Source organism: Pelophylax lessonae, assembly GCF_965119305.1.
Source record: "Pelophylax lessonae genome assembly, chromosome: 6".
In the NCBI taxonomy this organism is placed as follows: Eukaryota; Metazoa; Chordata; class Amphibia; order Anura; family Ranidae; genus Pelophylax; species Pelophylax lessonae.
The window spans coordinates 23,108,348-23,127,167 of record NC_138773.1 but is presented as its reverse complement, the minus strand read 5'-3'; the positions used below and the strand labels follow the sequence as shown (position 1 = coordinate 23,127,167).

At 43.6% G+C, this 18,820-nt stretch overlaps 1 protein-coding gene across 1 annotated transcript; it reads right to left on the bottom strand.

Moving 5' to 3' along the window:
• Window positions 1-13,523: 13,523 nt before the first annotated feature.
• Window positions 13,524-18,240, bottom strand: LOC309557827 (up-regulator of cell proliferation-like; the record flags this gene model as incomplete). Its single annotated transcript, XM_082260595.1, has 1 exon — window positions 13,524-18,240. The coding sequence occupies one exon, from the start codon at window positions 18,238-18,240 to the stop codon at window positions 13,570-13,572; it is 4,671 nt and encodes a 1,556-aa protein (XP_082116721.1). The 3' UTR covers window positions 13,524-13,569.
• Window positions 18,241-18,820: the final 580 nt, after the last annotated feature.

Genomic DNA, 18,820 nt, shown 5'->3' with positions numbered 1-18,820 from the left:
TGACCTTAGTGGGGGTGATTGTGGGTATCATCATGTTATGCTGTTGTGCTCAGTGCATCCCTAATATCATATCTATGTGTAGGACTTGTATATACTTACAGCAAGAGCACAGCAAAACATACCCAGGAGGGCACATAGTGCTATTCTCAGTCTCTAGGTGATCCCACCCTTATGAATAAGGTTGGGATCAAAGGTTGGGTTGAAAGAGTGTATCAATGTGCCTTAATGAAATATTAATGTCCCACGATTACCAGAGAAATACATTTCAGCTAGTGCCCACCTTACAATGGAAAATGGTCTCTTGCAATTACATTAATAAGTCATACATTGATAATTACAGACATATTAACACATCTCATTCATACCTTCCGGACACTTACCAGTTAGACTTTGCATATAAATTACAGACACCTGAATGCATTGACAAGTATTTGCATATAAACACATCAGACAGCTCAGCATAGACGGGACGGCCCTTCCACAAAAGATACTCCAAACACAAGACGTCTCACATTTATATCAATGTGTTAGGGACAACAAAACCTTTTCATGTATTTTCTTAGTAGATATATTCTATTGTTAAACTGACCCATGGATTGTACACCAGTTTAAACTGTTTTTTCCCGCTCAAATGGCCCATAAATATGTGAGCTGAAATGAAATAAATCAGATGTATTCTCATCAAGCTTAAGTGCTGTACGCTTTTACATCTCCTGGCCAGAGAAGGAAAATTCACTACACGAGGGAGTCAGAACTGAAGGGTCTTAGGTCCGGGACCTAAATGCAAAATCATCTTGCAACTGCCCCCTGACGTGAACGAGCTAACAGTTGGTAAAACCTTCCAGTCCAGAAGTGGTTAACATTAACTCTATAAATTTACCCAAATCATGTAATAACATTGGTAAATAGCAGCAACGAAAAGCTAATATAAAATGCAAAAAAAAAAGTTTTAATTTTTTTTTTCAATGGTGTTAAATAATGCTCTAACTGTATCCACTGATCCAGTGTATAATATAGATAGAAGATGTGAGAATCAGTAACACTTAGCAAAAGTGGAAAGACAGTTCAATCCATTAGAGAGTTCATGTGTTTTAAATCTCTCAATTCATCTTCCTTTGTAGTGGAAATACTGTACCCAAATTCACACTGGTCATACAATCTTCATAACACACCAAGCACACGTGTCACTGCTTCCCCATCACATATACACTCACCACATGAGTTTTCCTCACACTCTCAAATGTATAGAGCAAAAACTTACATTTTCTCTGTTCTCTTGCCATGTGGAGTGACCCTTCGCTCCCCCCGCAGCCTCTTGTCCATCTGCTCCTGTGGGCAGGCAGGGGAGTGTAGTCTCTGCCCCCAGGGATTGATATAGGGACACTGGTGATAAAGACTACATGTCCCACGAGGCTTTGCAGCTGCTGGAGCGCTCTCACTCAGAGTCTGTCAGTGAATTAGCGAGAGGCTGAGGGCAACCAGCGGGGCTGCGGGTGACAGAGCAGCCCCAGCTACCTAAGTGAGTGCCACTTGAGCCGAATGCCGATAAGTGCCAATGTATTGCAAGCCGCCGGGGACTGTATGAGTGCGGGAGGCGGCCGCGGGAGGCAGACACAGGAGCTGGGACTCAGAGGACAGGTGGGGTTTTTTTTTCATGCGGAGGGAGGGGGAGGGGGAGGGGGAGGGGGAGGGGGAGGGGTGGGCGGCACTGGATGCACACTTTTTATGGCCTCCCCTTAGCTGGGACACAGCCAACAATGTTTGTTCTTTGTTTTTCCCCCATGCTTATGATATCCGTGAAACACATGCGGCAGTAAAGCCCTGAGGAAGCGGAATAGCCCTACCGTGAAACATGCTGGCTTAGTTTATCTGCTGAATTATTTATTTTGTATGTCATTATATGTATCAATGCTACAGGGATCTTCCTACCACTGTGACCTTTCTTTGGATTAGATCATGTATATGTTTTTATATTTTCATTAAAATCAATATTTGTTTGTACTTTTTAATCAATATATGGGTATTGGTCTTATATACTCTTTGGGAGTTACCGTTTAAAGGCCCATTTTTCAAGGGGGATATTGGGGGGGGGGGGGGGAATACATATTTCCCTCTCTTTATTTTCTTCCCCTCTTTTTCTTCATTGTTTACATATTTAGGGCTGGGTTTCTCCAAAAAATGTTTTGACTCATATTTCTATACCACAACTTTATACCAGTATTGGGGGTTGTTGGAAAACATACCCCGGGACAGTCAGGGCTAGTACATTCCACAATGGCTAGCCTCTGATCTGTCCCGGTTCGCACGTACCTGCAAGAAGAAATACTTTTAAAATTTCTTCTCCAGCGTTGCCATCTCTGTTGTGGGCAGCTGAAGCCGGCGCGATCCTCTTCTGCGTCCTCTTCCGCGTCTTCTTCTCCCAGAATGCGCCTTCACCGGCTCCTCTCGTCACTTCCGGCGTCGACCCGGAAGTGACGAGCGGGGCCTGTGCCGTCGCATTGATTCCTGGGAGCGATGACGTTCAGCTCCCAGGAATCATTGCAAACCGGAAGTGACGGCGTGGCCCGCGGCCACAGAGGGAGGAAGTGACGAAAGGTGAGTATTTCTTTCTACAATTACAAGGTAAGTAAAAAAAAGAAACCTAACTATCCAATTCCTTTTCAGGTGAAGGAGAGCGGATGGGCACAAAAAAAAAAGGTTGATTTTGTGCCCGGAACTCTGCTTTAAAAACAGTTAAAGGTGTGTCACTCCTTAAAGATGTTGGTATCCCTGGAATAGTTCACACAATCCAGATCTCCATAAGGATAATTAGGAGAGAATAAATCCTTAAATCCCATCACCATACCTCATGAGACCCACCCCCCTTAGGTAATAAACTCACCAGAGCTCCAAATACAATGCGCCTTGTATCTATGATCTCTTTGTTTTGTGTGTAGTCTCACCAATTATACAATCCTCCTCCATTTAAAGTCTAGGTTGGGTGTGCTGGCAGTTTTCTTGGTGTTCTTTTTAAGCTTGAAAAACCCATGGTTGAATGCTGACCTGGCTTTATGGGTGCCAAAGACCTCCTCATCCCCTCTTGTGCTGTGTACGGGGGGGGGGGGGTCTTGGTGGGAGGTTACTTCTGCACGCTCAACTAGATCAGTCAGTAGATGCCCCTTTACTTCCTCAGGCATGGTGTCAATATCATAATATCATTAATATAGCGATAGTATCTGTATGGCTTTCGTTGTATGGACAGAAGGTGAAGAAAATCTAAAACAGTTTGGAACAGTAACATCACCTGGGGCAGTGCCATCAGGTGATGTCGCCAGCTGGCTCTGCCTCTTGCCTATTTAAGAACTGTCAGACAGTGGACAGGCTTCATCACGGGAGGAGCTTTTTTTTCTGTGTCCAGTGGTGCGGCGGGTATCATGATTGATGATGGATCTACATCGAGTGACATTGCTTTTTTTTTTTTTAATAAAGGAATTGTCAAAAACTGTGTGTGTTTTTATTTCTTTTTGACATCTATTTTTTGTGAATGAGTAGGGGTAAAATGTACCAGATACTTATTCACATGAGGGGTGGGATCTTGGGGCCCCCTTTTTAAAGGGGGTGTTTCATATTCAGATAAGCCCCCGGCTCGCAGACCCCTACAACCACCCAGGTTTGAGGGGAAGAGGCCCTTGTCACCCTAAACATGGAGATAAGGTGTTTTGGGGGGCGGAGCCTTCCCTGCCCCAAAGCAGCCTCTTCCCATATTGAGGACATGTGACCTGGTATCGTTAAGGAGGGGGGCGCTCGTCCCCCCTTTCCTGGCCTGCCAGGCTGCGTGCTGAGGGTCTGGTATGGATTGAAGGGTGACCCCCACGCCATTTTTTTTTCACATTTTTGTATTGCCGGTAATGCTTTCTTTTTTTTCATTGCGCTGTCAGTGGGGAAGCTGATGACACATCCGTTGTTAAGGCCCACTCCTTAACATCCACTATTCCCGCCAAACATCCCACCGAGTGCCCCAGGTTTTTGGGTGTTTGGCGAACTCCCGATTTGGTGCTGTTCGGGTCCAAAACCGATGCTCTATTTGAGAAGTTACAGTACAGAGGCCTTAAGAGTAGACTGCTGTTCAGAGGAGGCTATATTATCATTGCTAATGACTACCGTATTTGTGTCACTTGCTGAAGCAGAAGGCAGCCAGGAAATAGATGATGTGGCAGAGGTGACGAATACTCCAGTAATGCTCTCTAGTGGCCGATTGCATTTACTGGAACCAACCTTGGAGCACAGAGTACTTAGGGACCTAGCCTGGGAGTAACAGGTGATGTAGTGAGGCCTTAGGAGAACAAGCTGAAACCATGGAGCATTTCCTGTATCTAATAGTAACTTATGGAACATTGTCACTGTGAGTGAGGTAACTGGACTGCTAAGTTGGTGGAGACTAGTACAAGTTCTGGGGGTACTGGATCAGAAATGCTATACACTGGGAGGGAGAGGTGTTCTCCAACAGAGGCTGTGTACGAGGTGCTTTGGTGTCAACAGTGTAAAAAAAATGGCCACCTATCACAAAGTGTTAACTGTGCAAGTCCAGAGCAACAAAGGAAGTGCTACAACCCCATAATCCCAAAAGCATAAACAGGATGAGATCAAGACGTCTAAAATTGACACATTTTAGTCTCCTACCTAGGCCTTAGTCATAATGTTCATGACTAAGGCTTATGTAGGAGGCTAAAACACATCCATTTTTCTTTTTTTTTTTTTTTTTTTTAGGAATTGATTCCTTTTTATGGTTTGATGGATTAAATAATGATATCAGTTTTTATGCCAAGATGACCTGGTACCAGATTTTAACTCTCTTAACTGTGCAAGTGCTCTGCTTGCTTCTAAAGCCCCGTACACACGCAACGATTATCGGCCGACCGATCGGCCATCTTTTGTCCAGTGTTGTTGTGTTGGTTGAAATGTGTTTTAGACTGCACACAAATTTTGGCGGCTAACAACAACCAACTGCAGAAGTGATGTCATGTTCTGGTCTACTTTTCGTGTGTTTTTTCTTCTCTGAGCATGCCCAGTCTTGCTCATCTGATGTTTGTCGGCCGAAATCTGTACTGACTGAAGAACAATCGGCCGTTCTGTTGTTGGCCAACAAAAATTTTATAGCATGCACACCAGATTTTGTTCCGCCGAAAAGTCGCAGTCGGTTGTCGGAAGCATCGTACTAACAAGCCGACAATCGGCCGATCGGACGTTGGCCGAACATTTACGGCCGACAATCGGTACGTGTGTATGGGCCTTAAGTCTGGACTATGGCCTTAATGTTCACATGACTACTGCTCCTGCCTATGGTTTAACTCCACAGTGTCCCTGCTAGGGCTCTTTAAACCTCACACGCATGTGGATAGTCCATAATGTGGTTGCCACAGATTAGAGACGAGGAAAGGTCTGAGAGAGCAACAGAATGGCAGTGTGTTACATCAGACTGTGATTTCTTTTTTTTTCAGAAATACTGTACATAAAAACGTTCCTGTTTTTCAGTTTTCAGAAGTAAACATAGTTCCAGAGTTTTTGGAAGAAACATTTCCAAACATGGCATTGTTCTATTATGAAAAGTGTTTTGTACAAGACTAATTTTGATGTCATTTAATACAATGAGGAAATACTGTAGATACTGTTGTTTTATATTTGGGCAATGTACAGAAATTTAGCTATTGCCATTGTTTTAGAGAAGCTTCTGTCAAACATTGGTTGCAAGCTTGATGCTTTGAGATATTTGACGCAAAGCATGTATGATACTATGATGCATCATCCACTGCCCTACTGACACCATCTTCTCCCGTACTGACCCCTTCCACTGCTCCACTGACACCATCCACTGCTACACAGATACCGTCCACTAGAGGGCTGCATTGGGTGCAGGCTCCCGTGGGACCCGCGGGTCCCGCAGCAAATCTGGCGGGCGCAGGCAGTTTTACCATTGCTTTGGGCGGGTGCGGGCGGTCAGGAACTTTGGCAGGAGACCTGCGGGGAACTCTATGATGTAAGGACTCACTGTACTTGTGCATGCTCTCCCCACAGCTATGGTTCCTTCCTTCCCCAGCGCAGCCAATAACCAATGCTGATACAGTGCCAGACTGAACTATTACACAGGAAAAGGAGGGGGGGGCAAAGAAGAAAAGTCTTCCCTGACCTCTCTCCTCCAGCTCTCGTTACTCTTCTCGGGGTATGTTACATAACTGTCAGTGTACCATACCTGGGAAGACTTTTCTTCTTTGCCCCCCTCCTTTTTCTGTGTAATGGTTTTGTCTGGCACCGTATCAGGGATTGCATGAGGTTATTGGCTGTGGAAGAAAGGAACCAGTGGCAGCTGGTACTCAAAATTTGGGGGGGCGCAAACAGAAAAATGTAATAGGCATTGGTTTGCGGCAAAAGAGATGCCATTGTGCCCCCTTTCAATGCAGAGATGCCATCGTGCCCCCTTTCAATGCAGAGATGCCATTGGACACAAACATTGCGGGTGCGGGCCGGTGTGGAACACATAGGTTGCAGGTGCGGGCGGTCCTGGTCATACATTCAGCGGGTGCGGGAGGGTGCGGGTTTAAGAAAACAGGCCCGCGCAGGGCTCTACCATCCACTGCCCTACTGACACCAACCTCTCCCCTACTGATTCCAATCTCTGCCTTATTGACACTGTCCATGCACCATCCACCACCCTACTGACACTGTCAGAACACTGTCCACTGCTCTGCTGAGTGACACTGTCCACTGATCTACTGAGTGACACTGTCAACTTATAGGTAGGCCAAATTCATATTTTTACAATGACAATTGTTTTAGAAATCTTTATAATTTTTGTTTTATTTAACCATGCCCCTTTAAGTCCCTCCAGCTTTTCACGCAATTTGGTACGCCAGGCATGCCACATTGCTGCTCTCCTTGGGGCAGCCAAAGGTGTCCCAGGTCTTTTACAATCCTATAGTGTATACTACAACAAAATAAAAATTAGAGCGTGTCACTAAAGTCTTCAGGATTGGCTTGAAGAAAAGGTTGCAACCCTAGCTGCCACAACAGAAGAAAGCAGCAGCGCTTTATGGGGAAAATTTCAAGCCTTACTCCAACAGAGGATTGGGAAGGGAGCTTCTAGGAAGACAGAAGAGTACACAGAAGCAAGCCTTAATAAAGACCCTCTTCTTGGCTCACTTCCTTCCTGGCGATGACCCTCCTAATCTGCTACAGAAGTGAGGCTTGAAATCACTATTGCCAAAATGTTTATTATTATTACCATCCTATGGCTTATCTATGTATTTATTATGTTATCATGCTTCCCTCTCTAGGCAGGGGGCTGAGAGTGTATGGATGGAGAACTTCCCTCTGGGGGGGGGGGGGGGGGGTTGTGCTGAACTGAGTCTCTGCCCCGGTTGAAAAAAATGTCTAGCTTCGCCACTGCTCCTTGCAACACTGCCTATTTGAGTATAGTATTGGAAGATTCAATTTTATGATGTCTGCAACCTGTTGATATTCTCTTGAAAACGTTGTCACAAAAGTGACTCCCCTGGTTTCTACTGTCTTGTTACTTTTTTGATTTTCAATCCTAGCCTTCCTCAAGAGATTATCTCTGTTCCTAGTACTAGCTATCTTCTTCCCCCTTTGTATACTTCAATCTGGAAAATCCCTTTCCAATAAAAGGTTCTTAACCACTTAAGCCCCGGAAGATTTTACCCCCTTCCTGACCAGGGCCTATTTTGCGATTCGGCACTGCGTGAATTTAACTGACAATTGCACGGTCGTGCGACGCTGTACCTAAACTAATTTGAGGTCATTTTTTTCCCACAAACAGAGCTTTCTTTTGGTGGTATTTGATCACCTGTGCAATTTTTGATCATGCGCTATAAACAAAAAAAGAGCGTCAATTTTGCAAAAATAACAATATTTTTCACATTTTTTTTTATATGAAATTCTCCCCCAAAAAAATGTAAAAATCAAAATTTTTTAACATTTTCGGCCAATTTGTTTTATGCTACATATGTTTGGTAAAAAAATCACAAAAAGCGTATTTTGATTGGTTTGCGCAAAAGTTATCGCGTTTCCTAACAAAGGGAAAGATTTTTGTCATTTTTGTTGTTTTTTTTTTAACGCGTAATGGCGGCGATCTGCAATTTTTTTTGCGGTACTGCAACATTGCGGCGGACAGATCGGACCCTTGACTGACATTTTTGACACTTTTGGGGTTACCAGTGACATTTCTACAGTAATCAGTGCTATACATATGCACTGTTACTGTAACATTACACTGGCAGTGAAGGGGTTAACTTTTTTTTAGAGGGAGGGGTTATGTGTGTCCCTAGGGGCGTGATTCTAACTGTGATTGGCTGTGGCTTGAGGTGTAGGAACAGTGATCAACGGTCCTACATAGTAGAATCGTATAATCACTATTACTACACAGGGGAGAATGACAGGTGGCTTGTTTACATCAGCCGCCTGCTTTTCTCCCACTGCACCGACGATCGCCGAGTGATCGGCGGACATCGGGTCCACCGGTCACACGCGCGGGGGGGGTCCGTGACCGCGCGGGAGCGCGCCTCCAGGGGCACGCGCTCGCTCCCTAGACCCTCACAGGCTAGCGACGTAGTACTACGTTGCTCTGCCTGTGAGGGGCTGACCGCCGCAGTAAATAGTCGTGCGGCGGTCAGCAAGCGGTTAATTGTTTGGCATTCCTTATAGAATGCAGTTGAGCAGTTTTTACATGCCTGTATAAATTCTGCAACTGGTATCGATCTAAAGGTGTGGGAGAGGTGACAACTTGTGGCAAAAATGTGTTGCCATACCTGCACAGGGCTTACAGTAAGCACATGTAGTAACATCATTAGTGTTTATATACCCCTGCAAGGTAACATCGAAAAAATCGATTCAAACCTGATGACGTCCATACGTAAAGCCGAGATTGTATTGATTGTTAAATCAGCCAAGTTGTCTAAGGACTGTGCGAGCAGCAGCAGGCCATAGTGGAGTTTCAGCTGCAGCACGCACGCGTGAGTCGCTCTGCGGAACAGCACCACTTCACCACCAATAACTGGGCCTCCATGCGAGACCTGTGTGCCTTGTTGCGCTGTTTTGAGTACTCCACCAACATGGCCAGTGGCGATGACGCCGTTCTCAGCTTAACTATCCCACTTCTATGCCTCCTTGAAAAAACAATTCGGGCGATGATGGAAGAGGATGTGGCACAGGATGAGGAGGAGGAGGATGAAGAGGTAACATTTCCAAGGCTTTCAGGGCAGTCATTCGCAAGGGGCTCCGAGGGTGGGTTCCTGCACACACAAACGCCAGGGACACAATTGTCCAGCAGGGGCACAGTTCTGGAGGATGAGGAGGATGAGGAGCTGGAGGAGGAGATGGAACTGGTGCGTGGCTGGGGGGATACAGAGGACACGGACGATACACCTCTCACAGAGGACAGCCTTTCGTTGCCTCTGGGCAGCCTGGCACACATGAGCGATTACATGCTGCAGTGTCTCCACAACGACCGCCGAGTTGCCCACATTCTAACTTATGCTGATTACTGGGTGGCCACGCTGCTGGATCCCCGTTACAAGGACAACATACCGTCCTTAATTCACTCACTGGAGCGCGATCGCAAGATGCGCGAGTACAAGCGCACGCTGGTAGACGCGATGCTGCTGGCATTCCCATCTGACAGCGGGGCCACAGTGGAAGCACAAGGCAGAGGAGGAGGTCCTCCAGGGCACCGCCAGCACCTCAGAAGGCAGGGTTAGCATGGCCGAAATGTGGAAAAGCTTTGTCAGCACGCCACAACAAACAGCAGCACCAGCAGCTCAGATGGAACATCTTAGCAGGAGGCAGCATTTTACCAACATGGTGGAGCAGTATGTGTGCACACGCCTAGACGTACTGAATGAGGGGTCTGCCCCCTTCAACTTCTGGGTCTCCAAGTTGGGCACATGGCCTGAGCTTGCACTTTACTCCTTGGAGGTGCTGGCGTGCCCTGCAGCCAGTGTATTATCTGAACGGGTATTTAGCACGGCTGGGGGCGTTATAACAGACAAGCGCAGCCGCCTGTCCAGAGACAATGTGGACAAGCTCACGTTCATTAAAATGAACCAGGCATGGATCCCACGGGACTTTTCCGTACCTTGTGCAGAATAGCAATGGATACCGACTTTACCCACCCATTGTTCCATTTTTGCTCTTTCTCACTCTTTTGGGGTGTACCCTCATTTAAATTTGTGAAAAAAGCAGTGTTGGCTACCTCATCCTCCTCCTCAGGGCCAGATTAACGTAGGGGCTATTGGAGCTGCAGCTCCAGGCCCCTACCTTTTATATAGGCCCCGGGTTGGCCATATTCACTGTTACCGCTCTTCTGTCACTTGTAAACACAGAAGTCTGGCTTCTATGCTCGCTTCCCCAGGCAGCACCCTCAGAACCTCCCCACACAGCGCGAAGGCCGGACAAGGAGGGACAGTTGCCGATGCATGGATGTGTTTATGGGCTTCAGAGACAGCATCCCATGTTGAATTAGGCATGCATGGCTGCACCCTTCCTCCTCTGGGTGCATGCCAAGGCACGGCCCTTAAGGCCCTTCAAAATCCTCAGCACCAAGCCCATGATGCTCTTAATCCTTCCCTGGTCCTCCTCCACCGCCGCTTCCACCTACACCGCCCATAGGTGTGAGCAGCCTATTGCATTAGGGTGTGCACCCCAAAGTTTAAATACACATGCATGTGTTTGCCTACATGTACATGGCCCTGATACATTACTCTCCCTGCTGGCAAAGAGAAATGGAGCAGAGCAGGTCCGAGGGAGATCTTTCCCATCTCCTCACTGGCAAACAGAGCGATAATGCTATGTGCCCTAGGTGATTAGGGTGTGCCCAGGTACACCCGGCACACCCTGTGCACACGCCTATGACACCGCCACATCCACCACCACCTCAACCTCCCTCCTACTCCATATGGGCCTCGTCCTTCATAGATGAAGAACATTGTTTTATTTTTCTGGTTTTTTTTTTGTTGTTTTAAGTTATTTCCCTATCCACATTTGTTTGCAGAGCACTTGCCATGCTCTTAACTACGTTTTGCTGCCATTTGCAGCACTCTAGCCCTTTCCATTGGTGTTTTAGAGCCATTTTAGTGCCTGAAAGTTCGGGTCCCCATTGACTTCAATGGGGTTCGGTGTCCGGGAAAAGTTCGGCAAAAGTCCGGGACACGGACCCGGACTTTTTTTTAAAGTTCGGCCGAACCCGTCGAACACGGACATCCAGGTGTCTGCTCAACTCTATTCTTAAGTCAAATTTGTTTGTAAGTCGGAACAGATACATTTTGTAAGTGTAGCTCCAGCCAAAAATTTTTTTTTTAACGTTTTTTGGATAGCATAGGGAAGGGTTAACACCCCTGTTTGTTTTGCTGTCTGTACCCCTGTTCAGAAGATTTCACCTCACTTTCTGTCCCTGTGAAAAATAGATTTTGAAAATGTTGGGTTGTTGTGGAAACAAGGATTATTGATAAAGCTTCAGTGGAGACACCTATTTCCAATGAGAAGTCTTACAGGAGTGAATTTCCCTTCCTAGGGGGAGATTTCTCCTCACTTCCTTTTGTCTCCCTCCGTTTGTAAGTAGGAGTCGTTTGTAAGTCGGATGTTTGTAACCCGGGGGGGACTGCCTGTAATTATTATTTTCTAGGCTAATAGATGAGGAATTGTTAAACAAATAGCATGGGGGCTGGGGGCTGCCCTGGGGAACATGTACCAAACAAAAAAAATTACCATTTTTAAAAAATACTTATTGAACAAATTAAATATAACGGAAGAAAAATATTGTTTAAATTGTTGGCAAATGAGACAGTTCCCAACTGCTTTACTTCTGTTCGTAAAAAAAAAGCAGGTGGGGATTTCCTTTCTCTAAATAAAAAACTTATCCTAGATGAGGGTCTGCTATAGATGTTAATTGGGGGATATCTTGTTGATGATATTGATGTGGACAAAAAACTTTTCCACACAACCCAGGCTCAGTTTAAGTCCAGCCCCTAAATACTTCCCCCCTACTCATTCACAAAAAAGTGCAAACAGCAAAAAGATTCACAGACTTTTTGGCAAGCCCTTTAATAATAATAATAACAATAATAATAATAATTAAAAAAAAATTCCAAGATGTAAATTCATTGCCAATCATGGCATCCAGTGATGCATATGTACATTAATCATGATGAAAGATTCTCATCAACCTGGCTCACTCTCGCTGAATGACCTCTCCCAGGCCGCTACGTTAAATGTGAACAAAGGGGCGGGTTCTCCTGGGTGACATTTGGTGAGTGATGTCAGCACTATCCCTGCCCCCTTGTTTATATTGCTGGGGATTTCCAGCCAGTAAATGTATGGGACTGGGTATTGTCACTGGTTGCTAAGGACATGGCACCTGCCTCCTCCCCAAAGCGGTTGTATACCCTGCTAGGTGATTTTTACCCACAGCTAAGCCTAAAATACGGCTTACCTGTAGGTAACATGAATATCTCCTAAACCTGCACAGTTCAGGAGATGTTCACCCTGCATGCAGCTGCTGACATCAGCAGCGCATGGGCTCTGAACTTCAGAGCTCCTTGCCGGAACGGAGGGCTCCCGCGCTTGCGTGCGGTAGTGACGTCATCGCTGCTCCGGTCACTTACAGCGACGGAGCCTGCAAATCTGGAAGAAACGCCGGGGGAAACATGTCAGCTCCCTCAGCGGTGACCAGGTGCCTCTGCGGGGGTTTTGTTGTAAGGTAAGTATTTTTATAATGTGCTAGTATACGATGCATATTAGCACATTATGCTATTGTCGTGCATGTGTTATTTTTTTTTATTTTTTCAGCGGTTTGACCATTTACAGGAAGGAAGTTATCATATATGGTAGCAGAAGAAATACTGCTACTTTATATGATTTTTGGCTCCCATGGAAAAAAAAGTCTGCCTTTCAGACTAATGCCCCAACGGCCAAAGTGGGATCTGAATCTTTGTTTGAACTGAACCTTGAGCTTCTCATTCATGATGATATGGTGGATTCATGTAGATTAGGAAGCTCTGGAGTTAAACTGAATGCCCAGTCAAATATCGTATTTCCAGTTTGGATATGGTGGGGAATGATTAGAATTCTTTCGGGTTTTCACTGCTATCTGGAGCTCCCTTCGAGAAAATCTCAGACGGAAAGTAAGGAAAAAGCTTCAATTTCAATTCATACATTTTTTTCTGCGTTTTTTCCTCATTCCCTGTTTGGTGAGTTCATTGTCGTCAGGACAGTAATTAAGAACAAATCTTTATAATTGAAAGTAAAAACCTGACAGGGATTTAATCTCTACTCAAACTATACAAAATAAAACACGACTGGCAAGTTGCATGCTTGAGAAAGCTTCATATTATTACAAATTTAATTTACGTCACCATTTCAAAATCTATTTGAGTACACCTTTCCATTAACAGCAATTTTTGCACTGAACAAGGGTGTACTTTATAGCCCCCCATATTGTGTTAGATTGCTCTCTTGGATTTTTAAGATAATAAATATTTTCGGACTCTAAAACCTCTGATGTGATGCTTCTGTTCTCCTACACCACTACACCACCACAACTTTTGTAGAGAAGCTTGAAATGTTAAATTCTTTCTTCAAGCTGCGAAGAGCTTGCTCTTTGGTTATTTGTCTCCAGATTTCTGGAAGCTCAGCTGGTTCTGCATTATACAGTTCTGCAAAGTTTTTATTAAACTTCACAAAGACATACTTCCAGTAATCTGAGCTCTCAATACTGGCATCGGGCTGAATATTCCAATCTGGATATATTCCGCTATATTCTTTGCATGGATGCCATGTCCATTCTGTGTCTACACTTCTAAATGTACAGTTAGCTACAACATGAGTGGAACAGATGCTAACAATGAGGGTCTTATCTTCATCCCACCTGTAGTTTCCCAACCCTTGGGATCTGTGCATAGATGCTCCATGCATCCTATGGTCTTCACCACTGAGCTCACAGGGAACTTTGCAGAAGGGACACTGCTTTCTACAACCAACCACCTTCATGACCAATTCATCCTGAGGTTTCACAGTGACTGAGTGAAGTATAGAACTCAGAGTCATGGATTTAAGTTCTAATTGGATTTGTCTTTGTGTTTCCTTGAGGTAGTGTTCAATTTCGGATGAAAACTTCTCAACATTCCCTGTGTAGTGAAATGTGATGACTTTCATCTTTTCCTGTGAAATCACTAAATCTTTTTTTAAGAGTTCACAGAAATTCTCCAAAAAACTTGGCACAGTTTGACTTTTCCGGCATCTTTCATTTTTAAGGACTGTTGTTATTTTCTTATTAATAGATGACAGAATATTTTCCTGCAAGGTTTCTAAAGTGGGCGAATTGCAGTATTTGCTTGTGATGTGGGTTGAGATCCATGTGTTTACAAAATTTTCATAAGAATTGATGTATTCATCATATTTTTGGAATGACATTTCTTCTAGCAGCTCCTCCAAAACAGTACCCTGGAAACAACTTCTGCTGCTAAATGTGAAAGTTTCTTGATCGCCTAAAATCTCATCCACTATTTTTTGTCCAAGATGTTTAAAAAGATAATCCAATATTGCTGGTTTCAAGCAGAGCTCACAAAAACGATTAGCTCTGCTTGGTTCTATCTCCTGGAACATACTGCGAAATGTTGCCAAGTATTGAACTTTTAGTTTTTCAAGGCAAAGTTTAGGGTCATTCTCTTGAATAAACTTGTCATGTAGCATCTGGAAGGCTTGAGATGCTTTTCCAAAAATGGAAAGTTTGAGATCCAGCTCAAACTCCGAAGTAAAGTGAAACTTTTTTACATCTTTACTGTTTAGCTGTGTATTGATCTTGTACAGAAGTTCTTTAGAATATATTTCATTGTAATCCCCCGAGGAAGAAATCTTCTCTTTTACATACTTGTCACTCATTTCAATAATGGACTTAGCTAGAGCGCCAATCTTGCCATTAAGTTCTTGCTGAACAAAAATTGATTTTTGTGGAAATGAGGTCCATGCCAGATCAATGTACAGTATATCCATTGTAAAACCTTTCTTTGCATATTCACTTAAACTTTTAACCTTGATTAACTTTTCGTTTATATGAGGTCCTTTACTGCTCATGTCATTTTGGAGAAGGAGGAGGATAGAATGATCCACATTACATCTCTTAAGTTGTTCCAACTGTAAATCGGAAGTGTTCTTCCACACCAAATTAAATTCCTCTTGAATTTCTTGTTCACTTACTTCACGATTATTCTGTCTATATCTTTGCAGAAGATTTGTTATTTCATTTTCAATCAATGTCTGGGACATTCTTTGAATGTCCTGGATTTTAATTTTCACCTTCTGGATGCGTACAGCCTCATGGCACTTGCTAAGAGCATTTATTTCAAGTTTTGTTCTTAGGCTCTTTATACTTAATTTGAAATCTTCTCTGTGTCTTTCAATGAGATTAGTATTTTCAGTGTTTTCAAAATATTTTTCTAGTGATGCGATCATTTTATTTTCTTCTTCCAGAAGAATTCTCTGCAACTCTTCTGTGTTACTTTCACGTAACTCTTCAAACTGATTTCTAATGTTATTTTCTTCACTGATCACCCAGTTGTGAATTGTTTTACAGAAATCCCATTCCCATGAGGAGTACTGTACTGATAATTTATTGTAGGCTTTGGCCACCAGGCTGTTTCTAAAACTGAAGATGAATTTCTCATGTTTGACCGATCTCCATAAACTTTCTATCCAGGTAATAAATTCAGATATATTTAAAGTGTTGTTATTCGATTTCTGAGCTTCCATAAATTCAAACAAATACATTTTAAGCTCATGTACATTTGAGCTGTAGCCAAGATTTACTGGAGCCATTGGTGGGTCTCCCTGCCACAGGCCAGATATGTACCAGTTGTCTTTATTTAAATCATACGTCATCACATCATTGAAATTTGATATCCCATATTTTTTCTCCATTTTAGCAGCTACCTTTGTCATTTCATTTAGCTGTTCTAGTAGTAACTTCCTATGTCTCATGTTCTGATCATTAGCAGATACATCACTGACATTCTGATGTACGAGCTGGCAGTTGTGTTTCATTCCTATTTCTTTCATCCTAAGAAAAGCATGGACCACGATCTGTAAAACGTCCTTCATTTCTTCTGTGTTTTCCATGGCCATATTGACTATGGTAATATCACTCAATCCCACCACAAATGTGGCTAGTTCATTGTCATGTTCATAGCTACCCTCCAAAGAGGCCAACTCTGGAGCTTTCAACCCTTCAGTATCGATTACCAGGATGAACTGACAGCCCAGCTTTTCCTGAAAGTCCTCTTTCACATTAAGAAGAGTCATGAAGGCTCCTCGTGTGCATCTTCCACTGGCCACCGGAAACTGCAGACCGAACATGGTGTTGAGGAGGGTGGATTTTCCTGTACTCTGCACTCCCAGGACAGTTATTACTCTCAGTCTGCAATGTCCCCCTGTTTTCTTGTCTAGCTCATTAAGGACATCTGTTATCCATTGCAAGGGAATGTTGGAGGCATCACCATCAATCAGCTCTAATGGAAACCCATCCAAAAGAAGATCAGCAGCTATTCTTGGAAGGTCAGCAAATTTTTTCTTGTTTTGGCCAACTCCTGTATCTTTTGCTATGGAGCATTCAGCTTCATAAAACTGGCCCATTTCACGTAGAAAGTGCTCCACTCCTAAACAGCTAGCAGAGATTTTCTGATCTAAGTCCCTAAGTTCTTTTTTGTTTTGGGCCAGATTATTACATTTCTCCTTGTAGTTTGCCTGCAGGTTAGACAAATTGTCTCTAGCAATTGCATCAAGGTTAAATTTCATCCATTTTAGAAAATATTGCCTCTCTTTTTGAGACAAATCAGTTAAAGCTTGGGTAAAAAGCCCTATACCCTTGGGAACTTTATGTTCAGATTGTTTTGCATGAAGGGAATTACGCTGTTCTAAGAGATAAGACTGATGCGTGTCTGCGTCTTGTTCTCCTTGGTTTTTCATTCTACAAAGTTCTTTATCTATTTCGGACAATTGTTTCCAAAGATGTCCTTGTAATTTCATAGTTGTCATTTTATACTCTGCCACATCTTTTATTTCTCGAGTGATTTTATTTGCATGGTCTCTTCCTTTCTGGCATTCATCAGTGCTTTCATCTGTCACAAAAGGATGCCCACTGATATATTTTGGTAAATCTTTCAGTTTTGTAGATTTGCAGGTGCTCTCTATAATTTGTTTAATTTTCAGTTTGATTTTGTTAGTTAACACAACATCATTTTCTGCCCTCTTCTTCAGGATAACATTTTCTCTATCAATTCTTAATACTGGAAGAAGGTCCCGTAGATGTTTTTGCGTCTTTTTGTCAATATCTTTTCCTGAAACCGGAGTAACAACTACACAAAACTTGGTGTCACTCTGACTGCATTTTGATAACAGCTGAAATTCCCTCTCATCGATTGTCTCAATAAATATAAATACAGCTGATGAAACTTCTGCTAGAAATGTGAACTGGTCCCAGCTGGGCTCCAGGTCTCCACGTAGGTTGGTAACTGAAAAGGGTTCTGGAAAAACATCAGATTTACCAGAGGGAAAATACCAGGACATTTCCACAAGTCCCTCAGATATTTTTCTCTCAAGGTTGCCGCCATCCACATTGTCATGTATAAAGAAGTTGTGATTCTGCTGAACTGGATTTAGAACTTGATTTAAGATTTTAGTTTTTGACAACTTGGTTTTCCCCAATCTTACAAAGGAAAGGATTGGCATGGAAATATTCACCACATTTTCTTCTCTGAACCCTTTACTGTCAGCTAGAGACTGAGGTCTCCACTTTTTCACAATGTCCCTCATTGCCCACAGCATGAATGTGCATTGCGACCCATCAATAGCTGGGGAGAGCAGTAGAGGGACAGAAAATTGACACATGGCCATTTTGGTTACAATTTCTTGCTGTAGAAAATGATCTGAACAATGCAGGAGAACACACAGGACATCCAGGGGGTGAATGAAAGGTGCGTTTTCTGTATCTTCATCAATACCAAAAAAATCATCTTCATCTCTGTCCAGATCAGACAAATCTGTATCGAGCTGAGTGTACCTTGCCGTGCTGTCCAGAGCCATGATCTTCCTTAGAGTACACCAGGGTACATCTTCTATTTTCTTAGGTTTATTGTCCTTATGGATCTCTGGCCTAACTTCTAGAATGTCTCTTAATGACAGCTTTGAAACAAAATAGTTTTTCATCTTCAGCTGGGCAAGAAGACGTTTAAAGGACTCTCCTTTCTCTGGAATGAGAAAAAAAATCAACATTAAAGTAGTTGTTAATTCATTATGGGTCCCTAGTAGAATCCCCTCAATTATAACCTGTTATATTGCTCAGTGCCTTTGTTTTATAAAAATGATGCAGCACAATACCTTTTTTGAAGCGCCGCTGTGCAGTCAGCTGATGTCCCGGGGCTCTCCTGCCCCACTCCAGGGACTGCAGAGGGAGGGGCTGAGGTTCTCTCTGACATCAGCCGGGAGAGAGGAGGAGAGCCTCGGGAAGTCACGTGACCACTCAGCGGCGGTCTTTAATAAGGTATTGTGCTGTGTCATTTAAATATGTAAACATAAAACAAAAGCACTGAGCAATATAACAGGTAATAATAGAGAGAATTCTACAAAGGACATATAGTTTTTTTACATTGTATAGCATTGTATAGCAGCAGGTGAGGGGAGGACACGGCTCACACACACAAGCTGACAGGCAGGGAAGGGAGGGGAGGAGGACTTCGGGAGCAGACAGGAGAGATGTTGGTGACGGAGGCACATACACTGACCACGG